At 41.5% G+C, this 23,288-nt stretch overlaps 1 protein-coding gene across 6 annotated transcripts in view; it reads right to left on the reverse strand.

Annotated features, from left to right (window-relative positions):
- Nucleotides 1–23,288, reverse strand: part of IQSEC1 (IQ motif and Sec7 domain ArfGEF 1) — a 337,900-nt gene that overhangs the window by 175,940 nt on the left and 138,672 nt on the right. For 3 of the 6 annotated variants that reach the window (XM_065687868.1, XM_065687867.1, XM_065687877.1), the window contains exon 3: nucleotides 11,823–11,909. The exons of the other annotated variants lie outside the window; for them this stretch is intronic. In XM_065687868.1, coding sequence (XP_065543940.1) covers nucleotides 11,823–11,909 — 87 coding nt within the window. The remainder of the gene's footprint in view (nucleotides 1–11,822; nucleotides 11,910–23,288) is intronic. 6 annotated transcript variants of the gene reach the window in all.

Consider the following 23,288-nt stretch of genomic DNA (forward strand, 5'->3'; position numbering starts at 1 on the left):
CAGCGCGGCGCCTGAGTAACAGCACTGCTTGTAGCATCACGAAACAGGATTAGCTCAGTACCATTTCCTGATCGAGATTCATTACCTGCACAACACCGGCCTCTGGCAAAACCGTGTCATAAAATATCAATTACAACTAATTGAATTCTCCCTAAAGATGGATTTAATTGAGGAAGAGAGCAAGATAGGTGTCAATACTAGCTCGTGTTCAGGTGTGCAGGGCTCCAATGGTTGGCTAGAAAGGAATTCAGAGGTTAATGAAATGTGACATCATTTCTTCAGGAAAACTGCTTACATTAACGGGTCATAAGCTGGGTTGATTTTATGTGTTTGTTCTGTGAATGCGTCAGCCAAAAGTCACTAAAGGCCAGAAAGCATACAAATAACAACAAAATCAGAAAACCAAGTAACTGGAATGGGTATGGAAACAAAAGCACTTGCGTGAAACACTCAGAGTTATAGAAAGGGGGATAGTTCTCATGAAAAATATAATGTACAAATTTTCACTTGAATATGGAAAGCAAATGGAACTGTAGAAAGAAACTGTTCTTGGTTTTTTGCACTTTGAGCTTCCCAGCCTGTTGGGTAAATACTGATAATTGCTTCCAAACTCTTTAAAATCTCATCCCAGGTCTACAGGGAAAGCAGCAGCACTGTCCTGGGTTCAGCAGTAGCAGTCATTTTCCTCCTTAGTAGCTGGTGCAGTGCTGTGTTTTTGACTCTCAGCCTGGGAACAGCGCTGATAACACCGATGTTTTTAGTTGTGGCTAAGTCATTGATCATACAATAACCAAGTTAAAGCATCCATTGCAGATAAAGATGCTATCCGAGCACAAGAAGGAAGCCACAGCAATCAGGATCTCTGCAAGCTCCCACCCTTATTAGCACCCTGATTTAACAGAAGCTGTCCTTCACAAGTACCCAAATGTTTACTATACACTTGCCATGCAAACCAAACCATACTAGCTGTAGGGCTACTCTTTCCTTCTGACCCTGCAGCATCCTGTTGTGAAAAGCAGAAATAATTCTGAGCGAGACCCTCCTATCCCCAATGCGTCTCCAGTTTTAAGGGTCAGTAAAGGAACATCTCTGTGTTCCAGGGTAGAAACTGAACAGCAGCAGGACTGAGACATAAAAGGTCAACTAGCAGCAGAGAGCAGGAGGCAGAGTTCGATCTGGACACAGACAGGAAAAGCTCTCTCTGAACTCATTAGTTCTTGTTTCTCCTTGTGGATTAACTCAGTTAAGCTCTGTCTCCTCTTTATCCATTTTTGTCAGCTCATCATAACCTGCAATCCCTGTTCACAGCCACGAATGCACCCTACCTTGCACATTCAGGTAATCCTGCCTGGTACTGGGGCCTCCATTCCAAAAGGGAAGCAAAGTGTCCATCACCAAGCACAGGGCGGAAGAGGGGAATAAAACCCCACCAATTCTCTGCTAAACTGAGTCACATTAAGCTATTACTGTGCAGATGATTCGAACTTTCTGCAGCTGTGCTGGGTCTCCCATCCAGCACTGAGCAGCTGCTGTGCATGTTCTGTGGAGTTAAAAGAAAATGGAAAACATACCTGCAGATGAGAGAAGAGGTTCATCAAGCCAAATGCGCTGTATGTACATACAGGAGTGCACCCTTGACTGAGTTACTATAATTAATTCAGTAGAGACAGAACAGTCAGACTACGATTCCTGCTGCTTTGACAGCAGGAACATCTATCAAGCAGTTTCTAATAATTATTCATTTCTTTATTAAAAAACCCACTAGACACCACCTCTGGATTAGTTCCTTGCCAAAATCTATTGGTGCTCAGAAGTATCACTGTGCTTGTCTTGTTCCTACTCTCCTCTGTAAGAGCTCATCAGATACCTGACAGTCGGATGTGGAGCACCCCCATGGCTGCATGTACATTGTTAAACCCACCTTCCGCTGCACATAGTATGTGTTACAACTTGAGAGCTAGAGGCAGACCAAACCACACAATGTAATAATCATGAAACATATAAATGACCTTGGCTGCAGGGCGTGTGAGATATACATCCATTTTGTCATTCCAAGCGTTCAAATACTTCTCCATCTCCAGTGTTAACTGCATGCAAAAGTAAACATAGATGGCTTCCTCCTTTGCTTTCATCCACAGCTCCATGTAACAGAACAGGCCACATCAGTAATGACTGAGACGGGCAGCTCCGGGCCAGGCTGCATTGGAGCTCCCTCTAGCCACCGCTTCAGGCACGATCCCACTGCTGTAAAACACCCCGACAGCTCCAGCAGCACTCACAATCCCGGTAACAAACTGACGGTAGTCACGACTGTCACAGGTGCCAGCACGGGTATTTTGGGAGTTATATTTTGTGAGAACTCCCTGCTCCATTCCAATACTTGAGGCCTCAGTAGTGCACTCCCAAATGGCCTGGTTAGCAAACCAGAGCTCGGTAAAGTGAATGTCTGAATCAGGAGGTTTCGGAGGGTCTGAGCCTGTTCAGGTCGCTCTGAACGTGTGCAGTGAGCAGCCGCGTCCCTGCCTCTGAGTCACCCCAAATGCAACTCCAGTGCTGCTTCATTCTCACGAGCACATGGCATTCCACCATGCCACGTACTGCTCAAGCAAGGCGCTCCCTTGGCCAGAAACTGATTGAACTCAAATTCATTATGAATGTTGAGTTGCAGGAAGTTGTGGCAAATCCATTTTCAGTTCCGCAGCTGGTGGAAGGGCTAAGAGAGAATTTTCAAAGCTTGCTTTCAGTCATGCTTTAGACCTACACCCTACGCCGTTCTCCAGGGAGTCACTTCTCCTCACGTTATACAGCGTTTCACCTCAGCTGCTTAAAGTTTTGGGGAACAAGTCCCTAATTTCTCCCAGTTGAACTGGTTTTTTGCTCCATCTAGTGGTACGCAAAAATCCAAACCTTTCCAGCACGGAGTCCTCCCACGCTGCTCTGGGCTGCCCTAATGACTTCCACAATCACTCACAGAGAGAAAATAATACACGTATGCACAGAAAATAACAGCGAGTCAGTAGTTGCTCTGCAAAACCGAAGTCTCACTCACCTAGTTTAGGCAAAACCACCCCAAAGAATGTAAGAGCTGAGTGTGTTTGGCAAAGGAGAACCCCACATTGCCGAAGAAACCCACTAATAGTGCAAGTGCCTAAAGGTGCTGAAGGAGAAGTGCTCTAACTGAATTCTCCCAAAGCAGCTTTTCTTCAGTCCTTGGAGGTCCTGAAGTAGTGGTCTATAGAAACACAAAACATTTCTACTCTACTTCCATACTAGGATACACATTAGGACAGTGTTCACTCTTCACAAAACCAGGGCAAATTCATTTAGGAACCAGAAGAAAGAGGAAAATTTTCCACTGCTACCTTTCTGTTTTATAACAACGAGCTGCATTTAGGTCATCTTCTTCTAAACCCTGGTTAACCTGGAGAACCCCTACTAGGCTGTGCTGCTGGATCCTGAGCTTCGTGGCATGTTTTATTCAGCCAGCCATCATTTATTTACATTGGGAAATGTTTACTGCTGCATTTCTGACTTGCACTGTGCCAGAGGTCAGCTTCTCTCTCTGCTCCACAGAGACCAAGTGCCATAATTTGATGATACAATGGATACCAACTCAAATTGTTTCAAATGCCAGCAACTTACAATGACATTATTTACCCTTAATTGGAAAACTACCAGACAGAAACCAGTCAGTGGCAGTGTCCTGCTACAGCTAATACCACTGAGCAGTCTCTGACTTCATCTTCTCCACAGATGCCCCGTTAGCTACAACCAGCTCAGGGTAATTGGCTGTTGTCTCTTCGAGGCAGAAGGGCTGGCACCTAGAGTTGCAGAGGTTAATTTTCATGTTTAAATAGGCGTTCCTCTTTGTTTTCCTTCACACAGATAGAGAAAAGATACTCATTGAAAGATTGGCCAAATCCTACCCTATGGAAGAGAGTAATTACAGTGCTTCAGTTCAGTGCACTGAGTAGAGAGAGTTAATTAGTGTTTACATAGATAAGCAAGTCAAAATATCAGACATCCCTTCTGCTTCTGTCTTCGGGAGGCAACTCAGAAACTCTTAATTATAGCAGCACAAGACCAAAACTGTGATCAACACTCAAACATGTCAGTGTTCCACCCCTCTCAGTAAACACCAGAGCACCTCCAGGGATATAATTAGCTGCAGGGATCTACTACACAAGTTTGGCATACATAATTTCCAAATTTTACAGTGTGAATGTTAGCAATTCATATACATTGTAATGCCAAGTGACTGAGAACCACATGATACTAAGGAACATTCGATAGCACATAGTAGAAGCAGCCATATATTGTTTGCAGTCTGCAGTCACGATAAAGGATGTAGACAAACTTGCAAAATCATGAAGGCAGATTAGCCTTCTGCAAGCAAATTCCTCAGGCCTTGGATGCTTCACAACCATACCTAAGCCAAACACAAGAAAACATTTAACAGGAAGGACAGAAACAGTAGACCAAGTCTAACTGAAAAGCAAATAACCTGTATTCTGGATTTTATATTGATTCCTTTATATGGTTTTATGATCAGTCTTATAAAGCAAGCACATTATGCAGCGTGACAGTGAGCCTCGTGCTACCTTCACAGTTCCTCTGTTCTTGATCCTGATGATTTCCCTTCTGTCTCATCCTCAAAGCCACATGTGACTACAAATAAACATCACCGTTTCACCTCCACATTTACATGAGCTCCAAACAGTTTGTAGTATTTTAACTCACGATAGCAACAGCATACTTAAGAGCCCCCCCCAGTCAGTTTTTCTTTCTTGCTAGCTTCAGGCTAGTAAATGCCACGTTATAGAAAATGCTTCCTGGTATATCTGCTTGGGCTGTTTAAGTCTGGAAGAGCCAACCAGTAGAAATCCTCCAGTTATTTTAGAGCCATGAGAAGTCTCTGGAAAGATGCAATCAACAAAATGCCTTCTGGGCAATGGTAACTCAGACTCTATTCTTAGACACCCATAGACATGTTCGTATTTCCCTGGTTGCAGTTACAGGGCCATTCAATTGCCAGTTTATTCCCCTTTAATGACAATCTTGCTCACAGCTTAGAGAAAAATATTATCATCAATTAGGTAACAGCATGAGTAATGATCTTGTGCTTTTGCTAATGCTTAATACAAGACTTTCACAAACACAGGCAGACAAAATTATAAGACAGACCTCAAAGAAGCTTAGAAATGTAATCACTCATAGCTGGAGTATCTGCTGTAACAACATACATGTGCTGGTTCCTCAGCGTAATCAAAAAGCAAAGAAAGAATGGCCAATGTCTGCATAGCAACATTCCTAAAATGTCATGTTGGGGTTTGTCCAGTCTTGAAACCAACTTCTAGGACTGTTAGCAGTAAAAACAGCCTAGCACAGATGCTATGAAACAGCTTCTCTCCCATCCATAACCTCAACATCTGGGGGAGAAGAAGTCAACACTAGTTTGCACCCTTTATACCACATGACCCTGTACACACAGTAACAAAACTCACAGTACGCTTAAAGACTTATGGTACTGTTTATTTTAGTTCAAAATAAACTGTGCATTTTAGGTACTTGTTTACAGTCTGCATGTGTTTTAGATACTGGGCACAAGCACGAGAGCTGTAGAAAAGCATGGAGAGGAGATTACCAAGCACTGATGGCAAAAACATATGGCTGTGCCATTCTGAGTAACTCGGACTCAACATGAATCACAATCCTATGGCATCCATGCAAGTGTCAGTCCCATACACACCAGTAAGAGGAGAGATGGCCTATACAGATGTAGCACTGACTGCACACTTAGCGACCCCGAGCTTCGCTGTCATCTTGAAGATGGACTACTAGACCCCGAAGGTGGACAGCAGAACTGGTGCAGAACATTATCTTCCCTGCCGAGGAAGAGGAGGGCAAGAAAGGAAAAAGACAGAGGAACAGAATCACAGGGAACAGCATTAGGAAAATGTAGCTTTAGATTTTATTGGTTTTATTTTTAAATCTACAAATAGTGTCACCTGTTTGTAAGTACCACCCGACTGACCCACATTTCACTGTCAGGGGCAGAACTTGCAACACAAAGGAGAACAACCAAATGAGCCTAGGCCAACACTTAGAGATAAACTCTGAGGCAAAAGGTATTTTGAAAGGGCAATTTCTGGTTTTCCCATAAGAAAAAATCACATTAAGTGGTCATGTACATACCAAGCCTATTGTGGCCATGGCTCCTTTATTCTTAATATGTTTAAAAGAAACTTTCCACAGGTATTTTCACTGCCCATATTCCACTGAAAATGCGGAACAGATGGATTCCCCTTCTGCCGGTGATTTACACCCAGAAATATTGATTATCAGACCAGCACTTTACTCCTCCCCCACCTTCTTTTTCAGTAGAAGGAAGAACTCTGTTTCCATGCAGAGTTGCCAGCATCATGAATGGTGCTACAAACCAGAAGGCATGAAGGCTATTAAAGGAGCAGTTTGGAATACCTACATCTGTAATGCTATAATGTGCTTTATGGCAGGTGGAAGAAGGGATGCCGGCTTAGCAGGAGGCTTGCACGAGGTCACTTCTTTATCAGTAACACAACCACGAGTGGTCATTTCCTTTAAACTAAAAACAAGCTAAAGGAGGAGGATGGAAAGGAACAGAATGAAGAAAACCAAGAAAATCCAAAAAGCAAATAGTAAATTTCATGATATTCTACCAGCTCCTGACTGTTTTCAACCCCATTCACCATTTCTCCATTGCTAGATCACATAGGCATCAAGTGGAAAATTACAAGTATTACTATAATTACTCCAGCTTTCCTTTGCCATAGGGTTTGAGCACAGATGCCTTACATAACCATCTGAACCTCATACTGGCTTAGCAACGAGTCCACAATGTGCTCAGGGTTCAGATCCATTTTGCTCGGTTCAGCTGCATATTGCACCATTGTTGCAATACACTGCCTGGTCTGAGCTATGCTGCTTCCACTCCTTTGCTCAATTTGGAACAATATTATCAAACTTTTAAATCTCTGCCTGTTATAAAGAGAGGCTGCAGTGCTTAAATGTGCTAAGTTATAAAGCTAGGCAATTGCTATTCAGTTGGAAATAAGACGCCTATTCAAGCTTCTTTTGGTGTAGAAAATGACAATCAGTTGTACCAATAGTACAAAGGAGTCTGAAGTACAGCTCCTGTGCTATGGCTTCATCTGTGACTAATCATTGATCGGGAAACTACCACAGGACTGAGGAGTCTGTTGTGCAGCGTGGGATGTCTAGAGAGATGCTTATGTGAAGGACATGTGAAATACTTGCTATGTATATAAGCCTGGGAAACACCACAGTGCTCATCAGTGGAAACAGTAAACAGAGTTGCAAAGAACCACATTCATCTGTAAATACTTTTCACTTTCAGGAATCTAATCAGAAAGTTCCCAGTTTTCTCTGTCTGTGCCTAGGGTGCAAGAATTCCCACCGTGCTCTTGAAAAAAACTTATGGAAACCCAAAGCACTCTGATAGGATATAGAAGCATCTGTCAGCCAGACCTCATTGTATGCTAAGCTTCTGTGTTAACCAGTTATGGCAACAACATAGCTGCTATGCCTACCAGTGGCTCAGACAAAAAGAAATAGCACAATCAATCCTTCTAGCATCTTCCACACAGTGGTTTGTTGCATGTAAGCCAACATTACCTGGTGAAAAAAAGATTCCACATTAAAATTTCACAGAAGTACAGTATTGTCAGAATAATGTTTTTACCTCCCAGAGGTGCTGATTAAACATTAAGCAGGTAGAGACTGCAAGAAAATGATGGGGTTTCTTTGGTACTATAACATCCTTTGCATTAGCTTTTTGTTTTCACAGGTATCACTGGGGAAAAGAAAAAAAAAGAACAGAAAAATCTCTAGCTTCACACTTTTGAAATGCTCTTTGGTCATGATAAGGGCATCTGATTTCATATGAGAAGAATGGAAGGTATAGCAGATGGAGAAAGGAATGAGTGACAGCCAACATCTCATGCAAATCAGAACAAGGAAATCATAGTTATGAATAAACACATCAGATGAAAAGATGCTTAGATATTAGTGGTAAGCAAATCTGACCACAGTTGCAGTTGCGTGTATCAGCCTATTGCATATCCATACAAAGAATACAGATATGAATGACTTTATATTCCCAAGCATGTACACTCTTTTACATGATATCTTCCTGTGTGCAGCATTCCTACAACTATTTCTGCCACAACACTCATCACGCAAACATAAATGACAGCTACAGCAGCATTAGGGCTACAAAGCATGAAATACAAAACCAAAGGCAAAAAGCCCAGCAGAGTAGGAAGCCTTCTCCAAGAGTGGGCTGGTGAGCTCTCCTCAGACTGTAAATGAACCTGCATGTTCAGGAGTGGTGTAAACAGCTCAGTAACCTGAATGTTCATGCAATACGCTCCAAGCTGACAACTGTCAGGTGCACAGTATTGGCATAAGGTATCTAGCACCTATAGAGACAGGCTGAAGCACTAACTGAGGTTTGTTTAGAAAGATGTGTTTAGAAAACTCCGGGAACAGACTGCTCCTCAAACAAGAAGCTAGATTATGAAACTTACTGTCTCTGAATGCCACCTTACCTCCCGGCCTTGCTTTGCACTTACTCTAGATGGAAGGCCACTGAGATACTCCAGGCCATACCAAGCAAGAGGCTCAGCAGCTGAAGTACAAGACTATGAGGACCCAGGCCCTTTTGGAAGCCACTCCAGGCTGTACCACTGTCTCCTTCACTTTGTCCTTCGCACCCAACATAAAACCTGTATTCAAATGATCACTAACAAATATACCTCATGGAAGATGCAGCTTTGAAATAGAGTATGTTGTTTTTAAGGCTCTACTTGAGGAGGCAGGAAAGGAAAAGGAGTCAAACAAACCAACTACAGACTTCACTGGGATCTTTACTATTTGTTTGATTTCCAGACAAAAATAACTCAGAAAGAGCAAACACAGGAGGCATATGGGCTAACTGGAACACAGACAAATAACTAACTGGGAGGACATGATATGCTCAGGCTTCCTAAGACTTGGCTTGTAGTAGAAGTATGCAAGATAACTTCTATTATTTCTGTCTATTTTGAACATTGTAAAATGAGCAAGCAAGGGATTACTGCAATAGCTGCAGTTATTAAAAATGCATTATTTCCCTATTAACAATTCAAAACAGATGCCAAAGATCGTCTTGACTAGAAATAAAACTGCTGGAGTGAATAAAACATCCAGCAATTACCTAAGAGCGAATCAGAGCTGCTCTGTATCACTGTAGAGCAGTCATTAAGTGCTGCTTTCTGAGCAAATTTAATTTTTAATTCTGGGCTGCAAAATTAATCCCTCTGTGCATCTTCTAAATAAAGCTTCAAAACTGCACTTAGACTGAAGCATCCCTTTCTGTTAGCTTTGCTTCTAATGACTTCTATTTATAAACTGATAAATGGGAAGACTAAAAGCTAAATTTAATACTATTACATGCATGTGGAAATTTAAAGCCCAGTCTTGTCAGTGTTCTAGTAGCTGATTTTCATTCACAGCAATAGGATTCCCAGGTAGAGGTTGCTCACAAAGCCAGGTGCATAATTTGTACTGATAGTTTGAGATTATAGATGTAGTGATGGCAAGGTGCAATATTCAGTTTGGATACAAATATTCAGTTTGGATTCAGTATCTGAAGGGGGCCTATAAAACTGTAGGGAGTGTAGGGACTCTTCATTAGGGACTGTAGTGACAGGACAAGGGGTAAAGGGTTCAAACTTAAACAGGGGAAGTTTAGATTGGATATAAGGAAGAAGTTCTTTACTGTGAGGGTGGTGAGGCACTGGAATGGGTTGCCCAGGGAAGTTGCGAATGCTCCATCCTTAGCAGTGTTCAAGGCCTGGTTGTACAGATCCTTGGGTGACATGGTTCAGTGTGAGGTGTCCCTGCCCATGTCAGGGGGGTTGGAACTGGATGATCTGAAGGTCCTTTCCAACCCTAACTATTCTGTGATTCTATGGTACCACAGCCTCAGAAATCTAACTCATGGGTAAACCAAATTCCTAATGTGAGGAAGACTCCAACAGCCTGGTTCTAACACACCACCACATTTGTTTTAATTTTGCATTAATTGTTCCATCACAATTAGGTGATTATGGGCAACACTACTGTCTATGAATTGTAGGAAGTTCTCATATCTCCACCAATGCCAGCTGAGTTATGGCTATATATATACACACACTTGGAGAGTTTGAGACCTAAGCTTCCTCAACAGCAGACAAGGTCAATGACAAGTTCCTTCACACACACCAATCCTTAAACAAAAGCTGAAGGTCTTATGGCCTATGTCTGGACATTATCCAAATCTGCATGTTGTTTTATGCATTAGCACTGTAAAAACAGTCCATGCTCTGCAGATTCAGCCACACTTCGGGCATTTATTGTTTACTGCACAAAGGCAAAAAGACAAAAAAATGTAGAGGATTTTAGGATTTTTTAAGCACAAAGTTATGCTGCTCTAAGTTTTAATTGCAAAAGAAATACTACTGATAAAAATAACAACTTACATGAAGCAAAATATTGAAACATTCAAGAAACATTCCAGAAACATTCCTATAGGAAGCTCTCTAACAAAGTCCTTAGAACTAAAGCATTATAAACTCAGGCCAAAAAAAAAAGAAAAGCCTCACTAAAAAGCACGTGGGGAATGTAATAGTGTTCAGACCCTGCTCCTCACTGGGAATACCAAGTTCTCTTACAACTCAACTATGGATTCACTACCACCAAAGAAAACCAAAAGCTCAGATGGGAGGGGAAAAAAGCCAAACATACAAACAGATGCTGCAATGTAAAACAACAGGATGAATCCAAACATGCATGGTTACAGATAACTAAAAGATGACAGATTCAAATCACAATCATGTTTATGCATTTACAGATTTAGGATTCATTCTTTGTTTTTGTCTTTCCTTATTACCAGTGTAAAGTGATTTGATTTTTCAGCACCAGACTTCCAATATTGTGATATTAATATTATTCATGAGCTGGCAATTATCACTGAGTTAATCACTAACAGTACAAGTAAAAATTAAAGACAATGTTTTCATAACATGCACAACTGCTGAACAGTTTTCACATTTCTAATTAAATTAGCTGTCCTTCCACACTTCTATAAGATGAATTAAACACTGGCACTGACAATGTATTGTGCTAAGATGCAGAATTACTGCTCTCCACGTTCCAAAGAGAACTTGGAAAACACAGGGTTAACACATCTATGTTAAATGGAGCATTCTTAGCTGGAAAAAACAGATATTTTTCATATGTTCAGGGCAGACTCTGGCATCAAGGCCTGTATCTGCCTAAAATCTCCTTACTTCTACTCCAACCAGAAGGCAGCGCTGAGCCTCTGGCAAATCCATGCCTGTAGCCTTCAGAGTGCCACAATGCATGGCTCACCTCTCATTCTCTCAGGAAATGGTTTGAGGTTAAAAAAAGCGTTGCTCAGTACAACATCAGTATCCCACATAAATTCTATAAGCATTTCATGTGAGAACTAAACCTACAGCTAGCTTCTTCCTACCTTTCAAAGAGTCTAGGGGATGTGCCTCTTAAAGCACATGAAACTCATTTTACTGAGTAAATTCATTCAGCAATGGCTGAGAGAAGTGAATAGAACTCTCTTAGGAGATGTTAAACATGGCTGGTATGTTTTTCTAATCCTTTTTTCCTTTAAAACTTTAGCTATTATTCCTTTTCTGATGGAGAATTGTAACATTAGATCTCCCTTCAACACCAAAAAGTGGGTGGACCATATCTACTCTTACCTGTACTCTGAGTGTGTGGCAGGGACAGCTAGCTGGGTATGGTACAATGGAGCTGGACAGCAAAACTGGTGCAAAGTATTTAAAGACCTACGACACAAGGAAAAACACAAAGTCAAACCACCAAGTGTTTAGAAAGGGGCTTCTGAGGGAAAAGCGGATACCAATAGTTGAAACTCATGAGAACTTGGAATGAAATTTGATGTACAGGTGTCAGTTCTGAATGCCAGGAAATAAAGAGGGAAGTAGTCCCATGGCTTAAATATACATATCAGGCACGATGGTGATGAACTGCTGCGATGAAGAATCAAAGTTTTGTTGCAAAATTAAGATCAAATGCCAATTTAAGACTTTAGGTTTGCTTTGCCATGCGGAACGGTGGCAAAAGCTAAACTCTGCAGGATAAAATTCCTATGGAAATGAAGCTTCAGACTTGCAAGTTACTCTGCACCAGTCAAGCTGTTTCTTTGTTAATGAAATTACAAACAGAGTGCTTAGACATGAGGAGGAACAATGTGATGAACATGGACATCAACTTTCTTCAAGCCCAGCAATTAGAACCAGATTGCAATATGCCACTTTGAAATTAGGAAGAATCTAAGTTTCACCCAAGTTTTAAACAATATTCTGTGATGTGCAATTTCACTGCTGCCATTTGTTCAAAGCATGGAAAAAATTACACGCAAGCTTTAAAACACAAAAACATATTCTGCACCCCAGGTCACTGCCTGTATTGTTTCATGGAAAACAAAGAAGAGCTGCAAAACAAGACAAGGTACTGCATCTGATGTAAGGCTTAGGAGAGCTTTATGCCACACACAATACACTTCTCGGCAATTTTGATGCTTGTGCCTGGAAACATTAAACAAGGTTTAGCACAGTAAGTCCTCCATGATAGAACCACCTCATCGGATTTCTTAAGACACAGCATTCTTCTAGGAAATCATAGAGTATTCATCGATATTTCCTGGCTCTTAGAGCGCGCACACGTGGAAGAAGTCGCGGCTAAACCGAAAATCCTCATTTCACTTGTAAGCATCCAAACTGACTGTTAATAGGGAGTGTATGTGTACATAAATGCACATTCCCCCCTCCCAGCTCTTGCTTGGCATCTTGACAAATGTTTCAGAAGATTGATTTTGATTCTTCTGCAACCCTGCGGCTTAAAGTGAATCCTATGAGGTCACTTTCTTATGAGATCAAACAGAATGGTTAAGCAGAAAAAGAATCCGGCTTTGTTCAGAAAGGAGTCAGTTACTAATCCTTTGTTAGACACTCAAGGTCAGCCTGTTCTGATTTCCGTTGCCAACAGTGTTTCAGCAACTGCACAGCCAGGATGAGTTGGGATTTTCCGGTTAAAGATAGCAGCTGATTTACAAAGTACTTGTGCTTTTGGAAACAGCAGTGCAATACAGTTCAGTGACAAGGCATCTTGCCATCATGGGATGTACCCTGCTAACACCTCACAGTGCACACTCATCGGTGGCATCTTCAAACTGCTTGGAAATATGACCAATGTTACTGAAAGCCTTGATGGACCATGACAAAAGCAGTTAGAACACACAGAAGCTGTATTTTCAGACAAGAAAACCACCATATTCACGCAAGTTGCCCCACACAATTCACAAAACCAGGGTAGTACTATTAGCGTGCGTTGCATGACAGGCTGACATGGGGTAGGGAAAGCAATCACACTGATGAAATCACTGCTCTGGGAATACCTGGGGTTTGGCAGTAGAAGCAAAAGGAGGAAATTAGTATAAGAGTGTCCCAGATCCCTTCCCACCATTTTTTTCCATACAAATCTCTTCACTCTTATCAACAGTACTTCTTTCTTCGGAGAATAAACCAGTAAATGTATGAATGAACCCATCTGGATTCAGTTCTGCTCAACAAAGCATTTTGAACAGAGCTTGCTCCTCGCTACTCCAAAGAGAACCTGCCCACAAGGCTCCACAGATCTGTCCTCCTCTGACTTCCCTAGGTTCCTCCCAAGACCTAAACAGTCAGGAAGAAAGCGTCCCTATAATCTCATCTTGCTCTCCTGCAGGTAAGGTTAATACTCACCTATCACAAGGACTGGTTAGGAGCTCAGAGGTTTTTTTCAAGGGTGCAGTAGAAATGCAGAAATCCAGTCACCTTGGATAGCAAGTAAGAAGTGCCAAACGTTTGTCAAGTAGTAAGTACCCTGGCACTCTCTGTCATAGGTGCAGGTACGGAATAGACAAAACAGATGCCAGTGTTCCACTGCAGGCTTGTAATTAAGCTCCCACATATCACTGCCGTGTTCAACAGGACCATCTCAGATGTCAAAGACATGCATGGAATACATAAGGTTGGATTTCAGCCATCCCCCGTTTCAGTTTGAACCCACCACCCCTTGTCCTATCACTACAGTCCCTGATGAAGAGTCCCTCTCCAGCATCCTTGTAGGGCCCCTTCAGACACTGGAAGGCTGCTATGTTTTTACACAGCAGATGTTTCTGCATCGGAGTTTCTACCTCTCTGATCTATGGTCTTCAAGAGATGATTCAAGGTTACAAATGGGGCACAGCTAGTTCAGCACTGACACAAGACAAATGGCTAAATTGATGAATGCTGCTTCTGGTAATTTCGGTTTCTGACGCATTCTCGCAACATTCCAGTGGACATTGAAGCTCTGCCATTTCCCGCTTCCAGGCCAGGCTTCTGCCAGCTCTCCGCAGGTACTCCCAGACAGGGAACCACTCGTCAAGTCAAACTTGTTAAGACAGTTCTTTTGAGAACAGACTAGACTTTCACAAACAGTAAAACCAGAACCGAATCTAAACCAAACCCTTGAAATCACATCTCCCTCAGGATGCCAACATAATGGGAGAAATCCAGCTATAAAGTAAATACGCAGACATGAAGTAGATTTAACTGTTCCACTCTCTTCTGTATGAATCCATCATGTTTGCCATTAGAAACCACTCATTTTCACACTTTCATATCCATCAATGAACAGAAAAGGCCATTATTTTTATTCTTGCAGTACTACAGCCTTGCTTAGATGTGTGAATAAAAAGAAACAGATTACTGATCATCACATAAAGCTGCTACTGCATTCTCCCTCCCTCCCTCCCCCCTGTTTTCTCTTACAATCACCAACAAGCCTTCCAAACTCAGCAGACTATTTTCTCAATATTGGTTTTAAAACAACCTGGGAGAGCAGAACAGCAGGCTATTAACTCGGAACTGCTTTTGTTTTACCAGGCTATCATCCTCTTTCTGTTTTCAAGATGTCCTCTTAGGCTGGTAAGCACCCTCCTGGCTCCTGGCTGTGCTACCGGCTGTAGCAAGCCCCACATCTACCCAGGGACATACTGAGCCTGGAGCAAGCTCATCCTCCTAACTCAGCACAGCACATGTGCAGGATATGGCATCCAGCCCTTTTTTGTTTTGCTACCGTTTCACTTGAAGCTCGTGTAATACCTGGGACAGCATTATTAAATCAACACTGCCTTAGAACTGCTTCAGACATAACCCATCAGCTTTCAGACAGAAGGGACTGAGAGACGCTTGCCTTACAGATCCATGGTGAAAGTGTATTGGTACAGACCAGAGCTGGAAGGAATGTTGTCTCTTGATGAAGCTAACCGTGTGGCTGATGACAGGAGTCTGCTAGGTACGTTTGTTCACCTTAATTGCGGTGTTTTCTTACAGCCACATTCCTTCATACACCGTTCCTCTCTTTGTCTGAACTGACAATCTGTTCACCTCCATCTGCCAGTATTCGTCCTTTTCTTCTGGCGAATTTTTCCATCAGGTGCTGTGTTCCATGAGGATGTGCAAGCACTAGGAAAAATTTATACCAGCACAGGCTCTTACACTGCCTCAGGCACTCTGCATCCTTGGTGCTAGTTAACACATTCTATTTTAAAATCAGCTTGTAAATAGCACAAGTGGCAGACAAGTTCTATATAAACCTATTCACTTCAGTACCATGTGAAGTAGCTAAGAATGATTTGTTTGACTGGATCCATGCCTACAAGCTGATGAAAGGAATATTTCAATCTCTCAGTATTCTATCCTGATGAAGAACAGCATTATTTTCCATGTTGAAAATTTTCTTTCTCATGTCAATCCAGAGTTATGGCTACAGCTGAGACTAGAAAAGACTACAGTTAAAATCTAGGAGATCTGTCCTCATTTAATAAATCTAACAATAGCTTTAATGAGAAACAAAATGTGAAATAGAATCAACCTGACCTCCAAATTGGTGACAAACAATAAAGGTCGTAATAATACAGACTCATATTGACTCCAGCTAAAAGTTTGCTTATTGCCATGTTTCTCAACACGTTAGAGAGGCCTCCAGAGTCAGCACACTGACAGCCAGAAGACAACTTGATTTTTGGAAGCATCGCCCATCAGAGAGAACAGCAGACAACTTTATGTGGCCACTTATATAACCCCCTCATTGGCCAAGTTTGATTGTGGTTGTCTGTGGACATGTCCACTAAGTGGTGATTTAGTAGACGATTCATTCACATCTCCAAGGACAAATTCACACTGTTCTGACATCAAAGATATTCCTTTCACTACTCTGATCTTCACCCAAAATACACAGGACAGGATGACTTTGGCTTTTGAAGTAGCTCTGAAGAAAATGCTCTTTTTTTCTTTGCTATTTGATCCCACTTTATGCCCAGCAGCAGCAGCAGCAAGTATGTCAAGGAGAAGCTGTGGTGGCATACAGCAAATACTGCGGTTTTTCACAGTGTTCTTATTAATTACAGTCTTCTCCCCAAACACTGTTTTGAATGGCAACTATACAATATTAAATGCTCTTGTTACTTTTATGATTCCATATGTAAAAGGGTTGCAGTTCACATGTACTTGGCAGAGATGGTCACACACCATAAGAAGACTAATCCCTTTATTCCTATCACTTCCTTTCAGCAAGATGGCTTTCTGTACGCAGCTTCTTGGACACCAAAGCATGGGAAGGTAACAATAACTCCTGGCAAGTAAACATCAAACCTTGCACTGTAGTCCGAGAGTCAAGAAAACTACCCAGATATCATGAAGTAGCACAACCATATGTTCTAGACCCGCTATGTTGGCATCTTCCTCCTCCCACTTCTGTTCTCCCAGTCCCATGCAGGAGCCATACAACCTAGTTAAAAGCATTATAGAATAGGGATTTGTATTGATAGAAATTAGAGATAGTTTCACTAGATATCAAGGATGCTCAATAAAATCTGCAGTTCCAAGAGATCAGTCCAGGTAGGCTCCAATTCAGACTGTTGAATGCAGAAGATTTGGTTGTCATCAAAATGACTAAATATCAGCATTTGTACATGTTGCAGTGTAAATGCAAACTGATAGGTCCTTGTTCTGAATAATACTACCCTTTCTGTATTTCCAACTCAAGCACCCACAGCTGGGCTTTCAAAGGAATGATTAGGCACGCTTTCCCTGTCCTCTTCTCCCTCAAAAGGGCCTTCAAAGAATTATCATCTCTTCGGAGAATAAAACGAGTACAGGCACAGCATACTAAACAAGAATCAGCAGCTGCTTTTTCCCATCGTAGAACACAATGCTTATTAACATCATCATTCTTTTAAAAATAATTTTATACACCTTTTTGCTTTCCTGCCAATGAATTATTAGCCACGCAAATAAGCAAGAGGTGATCCTTTTGCATCCAAGCCACAGCACAGTTTGTAGGCAGACTCCGATACGGGGTTAGCTGTAACTAGGGTGAGTTTAATTAAAATTGTTAACATGTAAGACACTCACAATTGGGAGCATTTATTTCCCTTCTGATTAAGTCTTACTACAAACCCATCTATTCTGAATAGTGATGCGCAATAATTTACAGCACACACAAACCACACTTGCATCATTTGTGCTTGCTAGTCACTTCCAAAGTCTCTAGAACAACCCCACACAGTCCAAACCCAGAAATGAAGAGCAGAGACATGAAGCTGCATGAGACAGAAGGAAAAAATCTTGTAGATTAAATCAGAAACCTGATAGATTCACTGCATCTTTTTTGCATTTCCCATGTCACTCAGTTAGGTCCCAGAATTACAGAAGAAACTCAAACTGTTATATTACAAAATACAGCCACTGTTACAGCAATATACACCAATATTACAACAATATTACAGCAAAATATAGCAATAATTGCTGTAAAACTCAATCTAACCAGCGACACCTATATGTATTGGATTTGAAGCTCAGCAAAGAGGAAAAATAGTAACCTAAAAAGAATGAAATTACACAGCTAGAGCATGAGAGACTCACAGCAAGACAAATCCTATTACTGGAAACAATGGTACATGACATATGTTCTATTCAGTGCAGCATCTGAAAACCCACTTTTGCTAATCCTGGTAGTTTGACACTGTTACTTAGCTTTTTTTAGAACAGCAACAAGCTAGCTTTTTACATTTAAGATGTACAAGCAATATACTTTTTAAAAGGCAGAAGTCCTTAGCATATACGTTATTAGAATATTGACAAATCTATAGCATTTAAGTTTTCCTCTCAAAACTTACTCATGCATTAATGAGCTGGTGTATTTAACTGTTGAACATCCATGTTCAGTATTCAGAATGATCAGTTTTAAGGACCATGAAGATCTTGCATATGTAGATCCTAGAGAGTCAGTTCTACAAAAGCCCCCAGGCTTACATTTTCCTTGTTTTCAGTCAACAGCATCAACTTTCTTAAGCAGGAGTTAAAATACAGAATGACAGGAGAAGTCACAGTTCATCTCTTGTTTTCCACAGCAACATGCTGAGGTCGGTAAAAGATATCAAACGTGAACAGAAATACAGGGCAATACTGTACAAGATGGGCATATAAATAAGACTGCAATGCCACTGTTAAAGAGAGGAACCTACAGAGACGAAGTATTCCTTAACACCACTCTGTAAGCACTGTAGGAAATTCTGTCTCCTGCTGAGAGTTACAAAATCCCCAAATCCCAGCACTCCTGTTAAAATGGAGTCCAACACAAACATTACTACTTCTCCCTTGTCTAAACATATGGCACTATATTCAAAGCTCATGCGTGTATACCTGGAAGGCTGCAACCTGTTTTCTAAGTTCAGTTTTCTTATTTCAACTTAGCCTATTTATTTTATTCTGATTTTGAAACATTTCAACTTAACCAGTCACACCATCCCTGCAAACCAAAAGGCTAAAGGAAACTTCAGAAGATTTGAATACTCTTTCAATATCCATTTCAAGTAGTTTATTCTTGAATGGTTGAACTTACTGCGCCTGTCTGTGGACAGTGCTACTGCATATGAGGCAGATTTACTCAAATTAGAACCCCCACAGGCACTATTAAAATAACTGCAAAAGGCAGCAGATGACAATCGCAATTGCTGAACATATGATCTTCTGGCAGACCTAAATTTAACCCTAAAGGGAGAGGATCTTTACCCAGAGTTCAGAAACGCAAACAGCAGGTACAGCCATTTCAAAACACTGGATTAGAAGTGAACCACTGATGGCAGCAAGGGTGGGTGGCAGAGGACAACTTAACTGCAGGCTGCTGTCTATTTTGTTCTGGATTTCCCCTGGGGTGGACAGCACTGCAGTGTGGTTTAGGAGAAAGCTCGCAGTACGGGTCATGTGGAACCACTAGGATTCAGCTGAATAAGGCCACCCAGTGTGGTTCCCATATAGACTCTCATGCTGACACCACAAGCAGTATGAAAACTTCAGCATTGTCCTTCCTGGGGCTACAAGTGGATAAGCACTTAGCTCTTCTGCCAAACGTGACAACTCATGCAAAGAGCTGCTGCACTGCATTAAATGAGGGAAATATTAAACTCCTGCTGTGCTGACTATCATGTTTGGGAAATCAGTCAAGTAAGTAGCAAGCAATTAATACATCTTTAAGTTTTCATTAAGCATACATACAATGACAACAAAACCAGAGCGATCTTTTGCCTTATTGATATTACACTGCTTCAGACTGCATTCCATATCCAGGTACCAGTATTTATGTATTTAAAAGACAGATTACACTTTAATACGACAAAGCATTCGAACAAAATGGAAGAGACATACTTGACTCATCATAGACAGAATTCCTAGTATCCTGCACTGCTGCTTCTATGCAAAATGGGGTTTTATTTGTTATTCTTTTCACTCCTAAACATAGACCCGATTCAGTTGATTAGGTTAAGTTTTTAAATACCCACATGCATAAACACCATCATCATCTGTGCATTTCTAAAATACAGATCATTCATCTGCCAAAAAGGTAACACCCTAAAAATGGTTCGGGAAAGAAACCTACCAAACAATAAACTGATCACTACTCCCACTTCTGGAATCCTCAACACAGATATCAGAGACGTGACGACAGATGAAGAAGGAAAAGGTACTCACAAATAACACCTTCTGCAAGCCATCCTTGAAGGTGTTGTGGATTTGGTATTTATATTTTCTTTCACGCAATCTGAGGTAGAAAAGCTCTTTCTTAAGGAAAAAAAAAAAATTAAAAATCACATTCACAGCTTTTGCATGCTCATTCGAGATCAGCCCCGGTGGAACATCACAGAGAAGTAAGCTGGTGATGTAACCGGCATCAAACACTGCATCAAATAAACCCAAAGGCTCTACAGGGTTATATTTTGCTAAGCCAAAAGGTTTTTCCCAGAGAGGAGGTTTAGCAAGCACAAACCAGTCACACTGTTTTCACATTCCTGGCGGGCTTGCTTTCTGCTTCCAGAAAAAGTCCTAAATCTGTATTTATTGTTACAGTTCGTCACCAAGAAAAAACAATATGCTTTCTCATTTGATATTTAGACTGAAATATAAAAGCACCAAATGTTGTATTTTCGAATGCACCATCTCTGTATGAACATTGTAGTACAGTCCAAACCAAGAAAAGGCCATTGGTCCTTTTATCTCCATGGCAACAGCAGCATCTGTGAAGACAAACCGTATTCCCTCTTCACTGCAAAGTCAATTTATAGTCACATATTATGACACAAACTCATAAGACAGCAAAACTAATCAGCAGCTAGGAGAGTCAGGAACCAAAGTATGAGATTAAGCTCTTGCTCAAGAGAACATTCTTCTGCAGGTTCTATTTATCACTGTGAAAATTACCAAATGAATAACCAAATCAAGCTGTTCCTTTGAGCTGAGCCAGGTGGGGAATTTGTGAGCTTCCCACTTCAGCTAACAAGGATAGTTGATGAATATTTTAGAGAATTAGATTCTCTAAATCTCCAGTTATACCCTGGTAATAGGGGAGACAAACAAAGAGAAAAAGGCTGAAGAACTATTACTTAAATATTACCTTTTCCTTTCCAAAGCCTTGCCATCATTAGCAGCACCAGCAGAGTGAGAAGCCTCACAACTGTACAAACTACTGTCCTCCCATTCTCTCCCCTCCATCCCTCTTTTGCACCAGTGGTGCAGGTATTTCAGCAGCATCATGACCGTGTGCTAACAGTCTGTATCTCCAGGACATGACCATACATACAGGCTTGGCGAGTCACCTAAACTTGCTTTTATTTTAGTCCTCTCCACAGTGGTCCTTTGTAAAACACAAAAATTAACCAAAACAACAAAAATCCCAACAATAAAACCAAACAAAACCCCCACACTACAAAAACTGCCTTTTTTCTTCCCTTTCCTTGCTTCTTGCCCCACACCAAAGCTCACCTCTCAGGCCTTGCGTTATCAAGACAGCCAGGCTTCCTCCCTTGCTTCATGAATCAATAAAATGACCATCTGCTCACATTATTAAGTCAAATATATAGCAGAACACACTGATGAGGGCAGCTCATTTGCCACGGTCAAGTGATCAGTTCATAGCTGCTTTATGGCCTGCTGTAATATTTCCAGAATAAGAGCGAGCAGGTGGTCAGCCAACTGCTACCTATCACAGCATCACCTCTGATGTTCCCCCGGCTAAAGAGAAGTGGGAACTGTCAAAGGTGCTGCTAAATAAGGTAAATTTGCAAAACAAACAGCACAAAGAACAGGTCAGGCAGGAGTTATTCTGGTGAACTTTGGTCCAAGCTGATTTGCAGATTAATATCTTTTGTGTCAAAAGGTGCTCCTTTTTGGTCAGTCGCCTATCTGCAGCTGAAGAGTGAACTTTACAACCTCCTGGCCACCACCACTAACCTGCTACACAGAAAACCAATGCAAGAATTTTATGTAGCAGCCATGCCCTTGAGTTTACCTACTCAGCTGAACCTTCTATTGCACAGAAGCCAACCTGGTGATAATCTGTAGAACTGCCAGTGTAGCCACAGCACGTGAATCTCATCACCCTGTGCTGGTGCTACAGCAGTGCATTAGGAAACTATAACTAATGGGGAGATAAAAGCCCCCAAATTCTCCATTCCCCCGCATAACTGGACTGCACTGCTTGGATCAACAGAAACTCCAGCACTATTCATTTTAAGAAAGCTACATCTAAACATACACTTGACATAGCACTGCCCCACACAGCCCAAAGTGACCTACACAGACTGATGTGGCAATTCCTAAATAGCACCATTCATATAGTTCGCAGAACCTTTACTGTGAGCTTGACCCTCTATCTCCAACCTATGTGGGCTCATGGCATGGATCGGGCACCTTAGCAAAATGTCCCTGTTCCACAATGAAGCATGCATACCTTGAAACACACACCCACACAATGCCACAAGACATTAACATGATTACCTGATACCTGATAACTTCAGAAGTGAAATATCTTTTCCACCTGATAACTTTGGAAGTGAAATATCTTTTCCACAAATAAGGATAATTCAGAGAAATACAGATTTAAGACAAGTGGTTTTTCTATTGCACTGAAGACAGCCAAGAGGTATCTTCCCTTGCTCCAGAGGACCTTTCTAATGATTCAAATACTGCCTTATTTTTAGCAAATACCAAAGACAGAGCACTGACAACATAGTGCAGTTTTAATTATGAAACTGCACATCACAGCCAAACCCCTCTAATAGCCATCAATACATCACCTAAATAAATGTCTGCTAAGAAAATAAAACTCCCATAAAGAGTCCATATGTAAGTTTTCCAACCTATTGTAAAGTCAAACAGCTCAGTCACCACTGGCGTATGAGAACGCACACAGTCTTGGCCGCAGGTGGCTGGCAGTGCCATGCAGAGGTGGAATGCAAAGAGAAGAGCAAGTTACCCAGGTAGTCAGCAAGGTGTTCTCTGGCTGATAACCAATCCAGATCAAGAAGGGAACTCTTTTGTCAGGTAACTGAATCTACTAGTTCTGCACAACAGCCACTCACTTAAGCCCAGTTTGGAGGGATAGGAAGAACAAGACTGAAAAGTCAAATCAGCAAGCAAAAAGCAAAGTGCGCAAGAAAGAAATGCTAATGCTCAGCTGCTGCAAGCATGTTGAATTCTGTCACCACACGGGTTTGGAGCTGATGCTCTCTGCTCCTTCACCCAGGCTTCCCATGAGAGTTTTAGGACCAGGTATGCTCAAAA

The sequence above is a fragment of the Lathamus discolor genome, chromosome 7, assembly GCF_037157495.1.
Source record: "Lathamus discolor isolate bLatDis1 chromosome 7, bLatDis1.hap1, whole genome shotgun sequence".
Classification (NCBI taxonomy): domain Eukaryota; kingdom Metazoa; phylum Chordata; class Aves; order Psittaciformes; family Psittacidae; genus Lathamus; species Lathamus discolor.